At 36.2% G+C, this 16,260-nt stretch overlaps 1 protein-coding gene across 8 annotated transcripts in view; it reads right to left on the bottom strand.

Annotated features, from left to right (window-relative positions):
* The window catches only part of CACNA2D1 (calcium voltage-gated channel auxiliary subunit alpha2delta 1), a 419,572-nt gene that overhangs the window by 51,113 nt on the left and 352,199 nt on the right, over positions 1-16,260 (bottom strand). For all 8 annotated transcript variants that reach the window (XR_012838476.1, XM_075771894.1, XM_075772138.1 and 5 more), the window contains exons 13-17: positions 9,762-9,840; positions 7,650-7,699; positions 5,907-5,996; positions 2,370-2,438; positions 708-782 (exon numbers count right to left, since the gene is read on the bottom strand). Coding sequence is in view for 7 of the 8 variants with exons in the window: in XM_075771894.1 (XP_075628009.1) it covers positions 708-782; positions 2,370-2,438; positions 5,907-5,996; positions 7,650-7,699; positions 9,762-9,840 (363 nt within the window). In the remaining variant the exon portion in view is untranslated. The remainder of the gene's footprint in view (positions 1-707; positions 783-2,369; positions 2,439-5,906; positions 5,997-7,649; positions 7,700-9,761; positions 9,841-16,260) is intronic.

Below are 16,260 nucleotides of genomic sequence, written 5' to 3'. Positions count from 1 at the left end.
GAAACCAAACTTGGACACAGTACTCCTGATGCAGGTGTTCATTACAAAACTGGCCTTCTTTACTGCAAGGGCACGCTGCTAACATGTTCAGCTTGTCCTCCACCATGACCCCCAGGCCCTTTCCTGCCTTTTGAGGCATTCTGTCCCAGCCTGTACTGTGGCATGGGATTATTCCATTCTAGACGCAGCACTTTGCATTTGCCTTCAGTCAAATTCGTGATGTTCCTTTGTTTCTCACAGTACTAGTTATTTTCTTAGAAATTCCCCAGCTAGATGTCTAAATATATAAATCAATCATACCGAGTAGGGTACAGACAGATAAGTATATTAGAGAACTTTTCTATTTTCTAAATGCTAAGTATCATTATTAGCCGAAATGATTGTGTACTCTACACTGTGATAAGAATCAAACACTCAACTAAACAGCAGTGCCTTAAGCTACAGAAAAATAATTACTTGGAATATATCCCCCAATGTACAAGTTGGCTTTTACAGATGCACCCTGATGGACAATTCACACAGAAGCACATATATGGCTGGAGAGAAAACTGTCAGAAAATCTACAACAATGGAAATGAATATATGAAAAGAAGCCTGCTGGTATTTTGACTCGCATCCAGCCATTGCTGTATGACTTATGAAACACCATGCAAAGAAATCGTACATAAATCATACATAAAGAGAAACCACCAATGCAAGCAACTTACCGTAAATCGGGGTGTCAGTTTTTTTATGTCCTCCAAAGAGACATCAACCCCCATTACTCCAAGAATCAGCTGATTCTGGCAAGATTCAAAAATGTTAGAATATGTTTGGCATACTTACAATGCAGAATAACTGCAACAGTCAGTGAATTTTGATTTTGCCTTCATCTCTTGTTTGACAGATACTACTTGAAAAGTTGCATATTTATTTGTCTGTTCTAAATATTTTAAATAATATCCATATGATTTAAAATAGCATTCAATACATTCAGAATTTAGTATAGAACATGAAAACTGTTTATGAAGATGAATATGGATACTTTCCTGGATCAATAAACAATAAATGTAAGAACAAAACAGTGGAAAGCAAAAGTGATTCATTAATACTGCTGATGATGTAGACACTAAATTACTAGCACCAATATAGAGCTACTGTTGCATGCTAAGGTTGGGCAATTGATAAGTGCGACCCCAAAACAATTAACCTCTTTTGGATATGGTATAATGATGAATGGAAAAAACCCCAAACCACCACAAAACCAAAAACCCCAGTGACTATAGCAATCATCAGCACTTGAAATAAGGGACTTGGGCACTACATTTACTTTACTTGCAATTATCTTCCTACTACAGAAAAGGGTGGCAGTCCTGTACGTACTATCACCTGAATCCCTTCTCCATATTAAATAAATTTGGAAAATGTATTGGAAGATGCATCTTGCAGGGTGTAACCTAAAATTCATGTAGATACCCAAGTCGAGCAGACTAAAGTTTTCCTCTTGTTCCATCCAGGTCTTCTGTGGTAGACCATGGCTGTTTTACTTCTCAGAAAGACGTACTTTGATAATTAGTAGTCTCTCACTTTGCAACTGGACTCAGCAGATTGCAGGCATTATCTTGTAGATAAGATTATGAAATCTTTTGTTTTGTTTTTAAAGGGAAACTAAGAGAACTATTTTGAAAGTAAACGAAACAGTAGTGATCAAATTTGTATTTATTTACTCTGAGTCTATTTAATATCTAAGAAACTGAATCAAAGAATATCTTGGCTAAACTTCTGTATATTTTGACCTGAATGAACATGACTATCACACCAAATGTACACTGTAAAGCATACTCTAAGGTCTGATTTTAAAAAAGCAGCATTTTGATTTTGCAAAAAGGATATAAATTGATTCCTTATCAGACTGTAATAGGGATGGGGAATTGTATTTATTTAATACTTAGATTTTAATCTAAGTACACAGTGCTATTTTCTATTATCTTTACAAACAATTAATTTAAAGTCTCTACATCATTGCTTTTCACCCTGAAATGTCATAGTCTCACAAACTTGTTATAAATATATTTGAGCTTCCTTTCTTGGCAAGGCCTGAATAATATCATCGTAGACTTCCCATCTAATGAGCACATAACACACTCCCACTGCCACCAGGTCTCAGAGATAGAGCAGAGAATGTCATATCCTGAAACTCAGAACTGCAAAAAGGATGATCTGCATTTTCTTGTTCCCAGAAGGTTATCAGGCAACTAGAGATGACCCTTTTGTTTCTGATGTACAAGACAAACTGTAGAAAGCTCTATGGAAATACATATTTTTTCAAGGAGTTTAGCATTAAATTTAATTTAAATAACTGATTTTTTTTTCTTTAAGTAACAGCTTACTATTTTTCCATTTTGTTCCTTTGTTAGATTGAAGACGGGTAGAGTTCCTGTAATCACAAGGCCCAGCTCCTAGGAAATAATAACATATAGAGGGGAGAAAAAGACTTTTTAGTTGAATAACAAATATTGAACTATAATATATTAGAACAATCCAGGGATTACTGTAGCCAAACACTAGATTAGAGCACTGCCTTTTACTTTGTAAAAGAAGAAAATTAATAATACTTCTCTGATTTTATACATAGAAAGTTAAAATTACAGATTTTGTGTCCATCTGTTAGTGAGAATAATAAATTACTTTTTAAAAGTAGATAGTGTGCAACAACTTAGGATATAATAGTTTAATAGAAAACATATTTATAGCTAAAGTTCCCACTCTACTAAAAACTCTAGATAGTAGGGGTAAAAAAACCCAACCAAACAAAAAAAACCCTGAAGAAGAAGAAAGAAAAAAGGTGAAAGCCAAGCCAAACTTAAAGATAGTAAGTAGGTAGGCAACAAATACGTGCAGGCACAATCAACAGAAAAATACAGCAGGTAATTCTACTACTTTTCATATCCCCACTACTTTTCAATGTCTTGCAATAATGTCCATCAGCAGTTCTGCAAAATTACATAGTCTCTTCTGGTGCTGAGGAAAGGGATTTGCACTTATTTGGGAAGTTATAAGAAAATTAGTTCTTTCATTTATTAACAGTCACAACTCCTACCGAGAAGAGGATCCAGAAAACCATATGTTTAGATAGCCTGAAAATATTTGTTTTCCATCCTAAATTGTCCATAGGCAGATCTCTACCTTTTTTTATCCTAATGTTTGGGTTTAATTTCAAATTCCACCCCCCCCCCCTTACTTCTTCCATGTATTTTACTGAGGAACCATATAACTTTCTCTGTTTCATTAGAAAAAAATAAGCTAAAATACTTTATTAGTCCACTCTGATGAAATTAGTTCTCCATTTGCCCAGTCTAGTAACACCGTTTTGAATTTTAAACCATCCTTCATTAACTTGTGTATAAAATAAAAGGTGAAGAGATCAGAGTTAGTATATTTTACAACAAGCAAGGAGGAGAGGAAAAGTGGGCTTTTTAGGAGAATAAGAGAAGGAGGAAATGGAGATGAATCAGAAGAAAAGAGAGAGGAGGATATTTTCTAGAAGTAGCATTGAATAACAATACAGGAAGGGTAAGTATGGGGGATAAGATCCTCTCCCACCCCAAAAAATATACAATTAGAGAGTACAATAATTGTGAATAAAGTATGACTAACTGGTAAACCTAAAATTATCTGAAAATTCTGAGATTATCTTGCAGAAAGTGAGGTTAGAGCAACACTATAACAGAACGTGAAGGAGCAAGGCAAGAAGAGGTGTGAATTGCCACAAATACATCAAACTATTAAAGACAGTCTTGAAAGACAGCATCAAATGAAAGTACCTCTTTAGGATTTCATAACCTGAATTTAAGCTCAATTCGAATGTGGCCTCATGTAATGCACTTTGCATTATTTTAACCTGAGCCCCAAAGCAGCTGCTGGACAGTAAGAGACAAAGGATAGGACAAAGCCCAGTGAGACACAAGCAGGAGAGAAGCAAGCCCTACAGGACGGAATTTAAGGCTCTATGGAATTTAAGTTAAAGAACCAGTTTGACAAGATAGTCCCAATCCCTGCTGAAACCCAGAATCAGGAAAAGGCTCCAGAGTGGATTGCATACATCTGTGCCTTTATGCTCTCATCTGTGATGAGGAAGTCCACAAATTTCAGCCTTTACCTCAACAGTTTAGCTTGAGTTGGTCTTCACTTAATAAATATATTAGCAAAAAGATAAATAAAGATATTAGTAAAAAGAACATGTCCTACTTTTTATAAATATATATATGCACATACACATAATTGTTTATATACAAACACACATGCACAACACAATGAATGCAGAAAAGTTTGAAGGAAAAACTGAATGAAACCACTGAATATATAAAGCAAAACAGCAGAAGACTGCAGGTATCACTCATTTTACTTCATTAAACAGATCTCTTTCTATCCCCAGTTACAAATTTAGCTTTGACTTTACAACAGGATATGTACAGAACATATGAACTTTTGTCATAACATCCTTTATGTTTCCAGTAAGTATCTCAACAGTAACCAAGAAAACATGGTTAATGAACTTTTGGCCATTAAAATTCCAAAGAAAAACTGGTTCCTTTGTATCACGCTCAGTTCTATGATGAGTTGATAAAAATTTTACAGTAATGCTGACTGATGGGAAGAAGTGGATTTTGACATATTAGATGACCATGTGAACTTGGATAAATACATGTTTCCAGATTACCATTTTGCAGTAATTTTTGCCTAGTTAGAGTTACTCAGAATCACAGAATGACAGAATTGTTTAGGTTGGAAAAGACCCCTAAGATCATCAAGTCCAATCCTTAACCTAGCATTGCCAAGTCCACCACTAAACCATGTCCCTAAGTGCCACATCTACACGTCTTTTAAATCTCTCCAGGGATGGTGACTCCACCACTACCTTAGGCAGCCTGTTCCAGTGATCGATAACCTTTTCAGTGATGAAATTGTTCCTAATATCCAATCTAAACCTCCCCTGGTGCAACCTGAGGCTATTTCCTCTTATCCTAACACTTATTACTTGGGAGAAGAGACCAACCCCCACCTGGCTACAACCTCCTTTCAGGGAGTTGTAGAGAGTGATCAGGTCTCCTCTCAGCCTCCTTTTCTCCAGGCTAAACAACCCCAGTTCCCTCAGCTGCTCCTCATAAGACTTGTGCTCCAGACCCTTCACCAGCGTTGTTGCTCAAGAAGATGGATATCCAGAGCAACAGATTGGAATGCTGCTAATAACACATTGCATTTTGTAGTTTCCTGAACATGTTGGTTGTTTTTTTGGGTTTTTTTTGTTTGTTTTTTTTTTTTTTACAGGACCAAAGTGATAAATTCAGGAGTAAGGAAAAGATTTCATATATCTTTTTGGTTTTTTCCCCATTATATACACTGTCCAATTAAAGAAATCATTACCTTGAGCAAGCAAGTAATTACAACAACCATGATAGTCTAGAGATCCAAGTTCAAAATCTGTACAAATACCCAGTAACATTGACAGGTTTCATTCTACCTGTAATGCTTTATAAAAAAAAAAACCAAACCCAAACAACTCTACACCAGGAACATAACAGATGACTTCTACTGCAGCACAGGTACAATACTGGAAAACTATTTGCTTCTTTTTTTCTTTTGTTAATTTGAGGACGGCAATGACCTACACTTAAAGATCTGTGCGTAGGATAAATTGCTTTTCTCTGTTAAATTTCAGGACACTTAGGAGGATACTAAGTGCAAGTAATGACCAGCATGTTTAGCAAATTGCTCTATTGTAGTCTACAGATGTTGGAAAAGTGAGAATATTATGTTTGTAACTAGGAAATTGAGTCCTCAGGACTGTTGAAAATGGACTCCTATGGTTACTGATTTGACAAGATTCTTACTACTAGAGATAAATACCAGATAAATACAGATCATACCAGAGCATCCAGATAGACGTTTGTCCATTGGACCTGTTTGGCTTTCTCTCCAGCTAAAACCATTGGTCTTCCCAAAACATCCAGATATTCCTGCCAAAAAGTGTAATAAACTCATCAGAAGGCAGTTATTAGATCAAGTCCAGAAACAGTATAAAAAATAAAAAATAATAAAATAAAAACAATGAAAAGACCAGTAAAAAAAAAAAAGTCAAAATTCACCAGTAATAAAGGAGTAGTATTTAATTACTTCTTTAAATTTAATTTCTTTAAATTAAATAATTCAGACTCAGTTTGCAGTATTTACTGCCAAGGAAATTCCTGTATTTCAGTCTCAGTCACATGGACCTTATACATCCATAACTGCCGCTCTCTTTCCATGAATTGAGAATTACAACTTTTTCTGTTTCAAAATTAATTGCTAATTACATTATGAAATTACAAGCAGATCGCAGAACCTTCAACCCAGAAAAGAGAGTGGGCAATGGAGGGTGAGTGATGCAGCAGCTGGGTATGTTAACCTCCTAGAGCAAGAATGTGCATAACATCTATTGAAACAAAAAATTTAGAATTTTAAAACCTCATAGTCCTTGCCTTCCTTCGGTTCAGGAGTACGGCTAAAGCTGACATCTTATGAGATGTCAGACGTCTGGTCTTGTTTGGGAGTTGATGCCATCAAACTTGTTTCAGTCTTCAACCTTTTCTATTTGTCTGATCATATTAGGGATATCTCTTGCCAGACACTGTCTGGAAGAGTTTAAGAGAATCAAGCCAAGAAAAGGACTCTTATTTTCTGCCAAAAAATGTCATGTCTGGCCTTGGAAGGACAAAGAATTGCTATGATATTTCTCTTCTTTTCTGGACTTGTGAATACACAGACTTTCAGATAACTGAAAATAATATCTGTTCATCTATACTGTCAGTTTGGATCACATCATATAATTCCAGGGTGCTGTGCCCTTAATTATCTACACGCATGGCTGCTAAAATTGTCTTGCATTATTTTTGAAGGATAAAACTGACGTCTCTCCCAGATTGGTTGGATCAATCCAGGAACCTCTCCTGTAAGCAGGATTGTACCAGGTCACTGTTTCTGCCCAGCTGAGTTCAGATACTCTAGCAGGCCTATGCCTTCACACACATCCACAGCCTTCTCCACGTAATACAAACCCTTAGGAACATGCTGTAAGTACGGCAGGAGGCAGACTATGAATGTCTAGATAGGTTACAAAAAATTAGTGATTTTATAGAACTTTATGAAAACATTGTTGCCATGTAGAGACATGGGATCAAGAGGGACCAAGGGATCAAGATCAATGAGGGACCATGTAAGGCCAGGAGGAAAACTGAGCCCAAAACACAGTCCTTGTGCAGAGAAGGTCTGCAGGACACAGGTCACTTCAAACGTTATGTTGTGTGCACATGGTCAGCTTGCTTTAGAGGATGCTAGCATGACTAGTAGGCATGCAAGCTGCTGTGGGCCACCTGGGCAGGGAAACAGGGATCACATTGTAAATTGGCTCACTGAAACTACTAAAAATAAATAAATAAATTAGAATACTTTAACAGCATGATGACTCATATATAAAAGAAGGCCTTAATTTTTTTCTCAGTTCTCAATTTAAAATTTCTCAATTCAAAAAATTTAATTGGTTCAAACAGAGGTAAAATGCAACATATTTAAGAACAGGAATTACTCCACTTCTTTGCGTTATAACTGTATCTAGATTTGGCCAACACACTTACCTGGGTGTTTATTCTTATGGCTCCAATGGATGGAATTTCATAATAATAACCTAAAACATGGAACAGAAATAATACCATTTTAATACTGCTAGTCTCTTAATCTTGAGGAATTTCAGTTAGCTTGCAATTTCTAATTTAATTTTTATAGAAATCACCATGTATGACTGGAATACTTTTTCAATGCATGCCACCAAAACGCATGGCCACATATCACCATGCCATATAGGCCAAGCTAGTTACTCTGAAGGATATAATGTTTTTCTGTTGTCTGATGTTCTTAAAAATAATTTACTGAATTTGTACTCCTGAATTCCCAGTTACTCTGATGTGCAAGTATATTTAATGGTCATTTTAATATACTGTGACAGCAACATAATTATGTGCTGAATGCATATAGGAATGCAAGTATAGCTACAGTCTGCCACAATAATGAAGTTCACAGAAGAAAAATATAACGCACTCTGTGGAAAGGATGAAAAAATCAAACTGGTATTTCTTCTAACTAAACATCATTTGTCTTTATTCAACATTGATTCTATCAAGTATTTGTTCGAATTAAAAATATTGCCCATATGCACCAACAAGACTGAAAAGACCAGTACACAGAGCTCCTGATCCAGGTTCTGACATCCCATTTCAGACCACATGATTTTGCAAGTAAAATTGGAAGGAACGAGGGAGGACTGGAGACATAAGAACACTGAGCTTAGTCATTTACTTTCCCTTAAGCAATCCGTGGCTCGATAGTAAAATAAATTTTTAATTAAGGAAAAATTGAATAAAACTTTGCTTCTTTGGATGTGCAAACAAATAATCACATCAATTTTGGACAGAAGATTATGGTCATTTTGCCTTGATAATAAGATGACATAGGTGGTTATGCTTTAAGCCAGCTGGGCTGCATTTGTTTTAAAACAATGGACTTTGCATGCACAGAATATTTTGAGATACAAAGACATTAGTAAAAAAAATCCCTGTTCAAAAAACAAATGCGTTTCTGTAATTATCTGACAATACAATCTGCTCTTCATGAAGTTGTAGTATCTTCTGCATAACTTGCCAACATACTGACGGACTCATGAGGTTATGAGTATGCTATTCACACAGGCTATGGATTCTTCTCTATCATTATTTGTTTCTGTATTTATATCTTTCTCTTTCTCTTATCTTTGTTTTATGTTATTCTCATCCCTCAGAATCACATCTCATCCTCCCTCCACGGTAGTCTTAATTTGCAAGACCCTTTCTAATCTATCCCCCCTCTCACCTCTTGCTTCTCACTAATTTGCAAAATACATTTTCAGTCAGGCCTGGGAATAGCTCTATTTAAAATACTGACTAATATTGTTTGATAATTTCTCTATTTTCTATTTATCTGTATTTAGTTCTTCTCTCTTGTTCCATAATTATACTGTAATGTATTTGAGACACCTATTTTTCACACTCTTTGTAAATGTTTGTGATCACATTTTTCATGTAGAAATTTTAGGAGAAAGCATTTTACTTCCTTACTTTCACCTTTTATTTTTTTTCCTACATAAAGATATCAAGATCAAAATATAAAAAAAATAGAAGATCCTTTTAGAAGCTAAGAAATCACAGCAAGAATAAATTTGATATTTTCATTAAAAAGGCAAAAAATAATGCAAGTCATCTGGTCCCTTGTAAGCTTTGGAGAAAAACAGAAAGAAATTCAACCAGCCAACCAACTAAAGAAAAATTCCCTTTGTCCAGACCCATTAATATAAAACAGCTTTGCTCAATTTCTTATCTGTCATCAGTTCCATCTTTTCTTAGATGGCTATCACAATAAGATTTCTCAAAACTGAACCATAATATGATCTTATTATTGTTATAAAAATACTGTGATATTTTTCTTACAATATAAAATTTTAAATAATAATAATAAATAAATAAATATGCAAGCTTATTCTTTATATCCATATATGCATATACACATTATTTCATCAAATAGCTTTTTGGAACTTTTATTGAAAAATATAATAAAGCTCAAAAATCAAGCTGACAAAAAATCTGCAATTTTAGAGAAGAATAAAGATATTGCCTATCCAAAGCGCTAGCAAAGAATAGTCTCAAAGAAAAACACAGTACCTTTATTTTCACAGGCCATCCACTGTATGGGTCCTTTGTCATAATTATGTTGACCAACAGAAAATGTGAACACACGTACCTATACAAGTTAAAAAACAGTGCATATAACTCAACTATATGCCATTAATTAGCTGTGACTCTCACGTTAATGATACTTGGATTTTTCATATATTTCAACAGAAAAATATGTATTTTCCTTTTTTTATCAATATAATAGATACACTGTTATTATGATATTTTATATATTCTTATTAAGTATTTTGGTCCATGAACCATTTAATTTTTATTTTTTTTTCCCTTGGGTGGTAATTATAACTCTTCAGGTTTTGTTAAATTAGTTGATGGAAACTTCTATGAATCTTATCTGCTCACCAATGAATTAAAATGAACTTGTGCATGGCAGTAGAATTCAAAGCAATACAAAAGAGGATTTTTTTAGGATATAAAATAATTTCTGGAAAAGAAGATAAATATTCAGATACTTCAGAAAACAAATTTTCATTTTGCTCAGACTTTCAATCTTTTCATGATTGAAAAGTTACTTTCACAGAGTTCCATGGAAGGGTTAAGCAGCTGATATTTCACTTTAAGTTCTTGATATTCATTACAGCTATATGCTTTATAAGCATAATTCTGTTTAGCCAAAGCAACTCCAATATATCTCAGTAACTGAGGGGAGTCATGGCTTCAGAAGATTCAACAAATTATATCCAAGTTTTGGACAGAAAGTGGGTTTCAGCTTAAATTATTTTCCAAGCAAATTGACTAATTTGAATGGAAAAAAACCCCAAACCACCCAAACCAAAACCAAACAGTATTGCTGTACACAGATTAAAAATCCTACAAGACATGTAGAAAAGCTACAAATATTATATATTTGAATATTTAGCTCAGAAGCTGAGCCTTTCTGAAAAATGTAGGGAAAATATTTTTCCCAGCAGTTTTAATAAGCTGTTCACTGTTATCATGTCCCTCTGAAGGAGTGTCCGAGGACCAGACTGCCTTTGCTTTTCAGGCATCTCTTTCCTTACGGACCATTAACTTTACCACTTCACTTTACAAATCACAAATCACAACATGAAATCAGAATATGAATTAATTTCTATGGAACTTGATGACTATGTTTAAAATTAAACCATAATTTACATGTAGGCTATAACTGAGTAATAAAGTAACATTTTCTTTGGATAATATTCACAATATAAAATTGCAGAGAATCCTTGTAAACTACTGATCATTGCTAAGTTTTTAAATTATTATTTATACAAATTTTCATCACACTATTTAGCATGTGTGATTACAACCTAGACCTTCATTTGTCAAACAAGCAACAAAAATTATGTGACAGAGCTTACATATGAACCAAGAGCTGTAGGAATAGCTCCAAATCATCAGTCAGCAGCTAGAAATTGATGCAACTTTATTAGTGTTGACCCCTATATGCAAGAAGGGTGAACAAAGCTTTGCGCTAGATGTAATTTTTAATTAACAATATGTTTTGATTTGCTCTATCCATACAAACCCATTGTTTCTGTAGTTAAAAGCAGAACTAAAGCAACTATTCTGCTGCACTGAATGCTGATTCAGGTGCTTGGGTTTTTAAAATACAGACATAATTTGAAGTTTTTCAATAAAACTAATAAGACTATCCCATACAGGGTTATTTCTCAGTAACAAGTCAGTTCTGTTTACGTGGAGAGGTATGGGAATGACCGTACATGTGTGACGACCAAATTTTGTTCTCATAGTTCATGTGGACAGAGACAGATGAAAAATGCCTTCTATTACCTTGAAAATATCAGTATTGATAGTGTGAACATGACTTCACCCGGTATGTCTGAATCTCATTTATTTTTTTAATACTGTATCACATTGTAAACTCCAGTTACATTTGCCATCACCTGTTTGTTCTTGACCTCTTTTACAAAATATCAGGTACAACTCTTCTAATGGATCCTTCTGTTTCTATTTAATCACCATCTGTTTTTTCCAAGTTGAATATCACAATGTTATTTTCTATCAGTATCTCTCAGCTCACAAGGTCCCTGCCTATTATACTCCTTTTCTTTTTTGGACTCACCAGTGCTCCCAGTTCAGTGTTCACTAAACACTTGATTCAAATTACATTCTTCTCAAAAATTATCGTGAAATAAGAAAAACCCCACTAAAGGCCAGTAGTTGAGTGACCTGATGTCTCTTTTGGATTAAAAGTGACTACTTAAGTTAAGACAGAGACATGTGGGTTTGCTTGTGTGTGTATAAAACACATGAGTCAATTAGACTGGACTGTCTAACATTTGATCTCAAATGTAAAAATGAAACACTGCATTGGACTCAAGTTGCGAAATGGTATGTAATTTAGGGAAAAGAAGCAGCATGTCAAATCTGCAACTAATCTATAAAGAATTTAGATTTTAGAAGTTAAATTATTGACAACAAGCAGAGGACAATATATCTGATTTACTGTTCCTTGGATAATTAAGAGATAAAAAACTGCAATGAAAATTGGAGTTTTTAATTGTTACTTGGTTTGGCAAGAGGGTGGAACATTCAAAAGAGGGTTTTTTTCCTATTGCCTCATCTGGAATTGAGTAGAATGACAGACCAGCTGGAAAAATGAGTCAGCAAGTCAAATTAAACCAGACAATTTTAGAAAAAAACATGCTCTGTGCTAACATTTTCTGTGACAGGACCGAGAGTCGGCCAAAGGACTGAGCTGCATCTATACCTTTTCCTTATAGACATCTCTCCAAAGAAGACAGAAGGCTTTTAAACTAATAAAAGATTTAATTACTTTTAATAGGGAAATTATGACTGAGAACACTTGGAACAACTAGATCAGCCACAATGGATGTGAGCACCTCTCCTTTTGCCTATCCTTCCTTTCAAGTTTTGTTTCAAAAAACTAAGTGGATTTCTGAGTTGAAACAAACTGCCAAGTACTCTTTGATCCTAAGAAGTTATTTTCCATCACCACCGAGGCCTGGTTATTTTTTCCCTGTGCTTCTCTGCAGCTTCTTAGGTTCTGCTTCTGCGCAGGCTGCAGGCTCCTGGCTCCTTTTGCTATGGCTCTTGCTCTCTCAACAGTGACGAGTGGCATTCCTGAGGGGTCGGTACTGGGACCGGCACTATTTAACATCTTTGTCGGTGACATGGACAGTGGGATCGAGTGCACCCTCAGCAAGTTTGCCGATGACACCAAGCTGTGTGGTGTGGTCGACACGCTGGAGGGAAGGGATGCCATCCAGAGGGACCTTGACAGGCTGGAGAGGTGGGCCTGTGTGAATCACATGAAGTTCAACAAGGCCAAGTGCAAGGTCCTGCACGTGGGTTGGTGCAATCCCAAGCACAACTGCAGGCTGGGCGAGGAATGGATTGAAAGCAGCCCCGAGGAGGACTTGGGGGTATTGATTGATGACAAGCTCAACATGAGCCGGCAGTGTGCGCTTGCAGCCCAGAAAGCCAACCGTGTCCTGGGCTGCATCAAAAGAGGTGTGACCAGCAGGTCAAGGGAGGTGATCCTGCCCCTCTACTCGGATCTTGTGAGACCCCACCTGGAGTACTGCGTCCAGCTCTGGGGGCCTCAGTACAGGAGAGACATGGACCTGTTGGAGCAAGTCCAGGGGAGGCCACGAAGATGATCAGAGGGCTGGAGGACCTCTTCTATGAGGACAGGCTGAGAGAGTTGGGGTTGTTCAGCCTGAAGAAAAGAACACTCCGGTGAGATCTAATTGCGGCTTACCAGTACCTGAAGGGGCCTACAGGAAAGCTGGGGAGGGACTGGTTATCAGGGAGTGTAGTGACAGGACAAGGGGTAATGGGTTTAAACTGAAGGAGGGTCGATTTAGATTAGATGTTAGGAAGAAATTCTTGACTGTGAGGGTGGCGAGGCACTGGAACAGGTTGCCCAGAGAAGCTGTGGATGCCCCCTCCCTGGAAGTGTTCAAGGCCAGGTTGGATGGGGCTTTGGGCAACCTGGTCTAGTGGAGGGTGTCCCTGCCTGTGGCAGGGGGGGTTTGAACTAGATAATCTTTGAGGTCCCTTCCAAACCAAACCATTCTATGATTCTATGATTCTATGATTCTATGATACTAGCCACACCAGCAGATGGACACTTCTGTCCCCCAAACCATTTCTCAGGGAAAGGGCAATCTTGCCTCCATACAGAGGAGATCCATTTATTCTCTTCATAAAGAAATATAACTTCCAAAACAATAAAAAAATTGGAACATTGGAACAATCAGAAAAAAAAAATAGGAGCCATCCCACTTTCTGATTTTCAATGGGACTATTCAAAATAAAGTAGTTCTAGAAAACTTGAATGGAGAAGAACTAGAGACAGAGTCTAACCTTCTCTGCCAACCCAGTCAGATACAGTCTGGAAACTGTTCTGAAATATAAAAGTCCTAATTTCTACCACCGAGAGTTCGAGTCCAGAGCTGCATTAGTTCTGTCAAAAATATATCATGTGCTGGCAACGGGTAGCTAATTCTCTATACTTTTCTCACTCTGAAACTAATCTTGCGGGGGAAAACACAAAATATTTTATTCTTTGCACTACTAATTTACAGTATATAGTAGAACAATATATTTATTAACAAGCAAAACAAATGTAGAAGTTATGTAAGTACGGACAGTGAGTGGCACGAGGTACCCAGAGAGGCTGTAAAGTCTGACTCCTTTGAGGTTTTAAAGACCAGACTAGACAAAGCCCTGAGCAACCTGGCTTGATCTTATTCCTAATATTGGACTAGAAACCTCCTGAGGTCCCTTGCAACCTGACTTACCCTAGGATCCTATGAAGGACATAAAAGGAAAAAAACCAAAAATGCAACTCCTAATCAGAGGAAGTGGTAGACAGAAAAGTCAGGAAGAAGTACTGTATTAAAGAAAACACAATTGCCTAATTATATAATTAATTTGCTTTTGATTTTGTATTTCTCTGTAGCAGAATAAGCTCATAAAAGTCAAGGTGAGAAGAAGGATTCTGACTGATACAAATATTAGAGGATAATGGCACTCAAGAGAGTTGTGATGAAGACAGAAATGACGAGCTACCCATGAAAAGGCTGCTTTCCCTACAGATTTCAGTTGCTTTTTACCTATTTCTTCATTTTGCTATTGGAATAAAATAAAGCAAGATTAAATTAGACTTTTCCTTTGAGTGTATCATGTTATGAGAATTACAAAAAAATAACAGCTTGAGTGAAGTTAATCCAAAGTGGTAACTGGGCACAAAATCACCCTTTCTGTTTAGACCACTGCATATATGTCAATGCAATTTGTGTAGGACTACGAGAGTGTGGAAAACTGCAATCACTCTGCAAGCAGTTCAGAGTGGTTGAACATACATATTTTTTGACAGAGAAATTATTTGTCATGAACTCTGTGCTATTGCAGTGAGAGAGCTAATAACCATTTATGTGCATCTCTTTACTTCTCTGTTTAAGAGGACATTAACTGACCTTTGGAGATATATGTCTCTTTATCAGATATCAAGAGAGCCATACGATTAATTTTCTCCACTAGATGTAGGCAAGATGAATCCCATCAATTTATGTCTATCATGTAAAAACAGCAAGAGGGCATCTTTCTCTACCACTAGGCAAACAGACATACTGAGACAAAAATTGGTCTCATCAAATCATGTAACTTTAGTTTTCATGGTGATAGTATGATTTCAGAATATTTTAATCTGACCTTTATAACTGCAGGTAAAGATTCACAGATAATTTATTTTACTATAGACCAAGAGAAGCTGTGGTATAGAGGAATAATTCAGTAATTCCAGCATGATCCAGGAAATTATTTTTCCCACTAATGTGTTTATAGATTATCAGATATGATGAAAAATTGTTTGCCATTTATGTTTAATAGGTACACTTCTGAAATAATAAGACAATACACAAAGCCTATTTTTCTGAATAAAATAATAAAACTGCTTTTCTAAATTCCATTATGTACTCCATCTTCTAAATTGCTTGTAAGTATAGCCTTTAAACCACTTAATCGTTTTGGTACAATCTGCTGTAGGTCAGGGAAATGTTATGTGGTTTTCAAGCTGCCACAGTTAAAACCATGAATGCATTTTTTTTCCTTACTGTCTTTACATCTGTGGGCAGAAATCTGAAGATGATTTTGGATCCTGCTATGAACTAACTGAGACCAGAAGGCATTTATGACCAATTTAAACTGAGAACAGAGCTTCAGAGGATGATCTGAAAATCCTATATACAAATTAGGAAACCACCTAGGATGAGCCAATAGGAAGCACCAAATACAGCGTTTCACCTAAATTCTGGTCCATAATCTATCATGCTGAACTGCTCAATTCAGAACTTCCAGGGATGCAAGCCTGAACCCTTTGGGTTATATCTATAAATGTGAAGTGGCACAGGGAGAAGAAACATAAAATTTGTGTGTTGAACAGCAGGGGTAAGACTCACAATGATGTGCTAGCGGGAAGTTTTGGAGTCCCTTAGGCTATGTTTATGTAGTA

The sequence above is a fragment of the Balearica regulorum genome, chromosome 1 (genome assembly GCF_011004875.1).
Source record: "Balearica regulorum gibbericeps isolate bBalReg1 chromosome 1, bBalReg1.pri, whole genome shotgun sequence".
NCBI lineage: Eukaryota > Metazoa > Chordata > Aves > Gruiformes > Gruidae > Balearica > Balearica regulorum.
The sequence above is the reverse complement of the archived record's forward strand: the minus strand, read 5'-3'. Positions and strand labels throughout refer to the sequence as shown.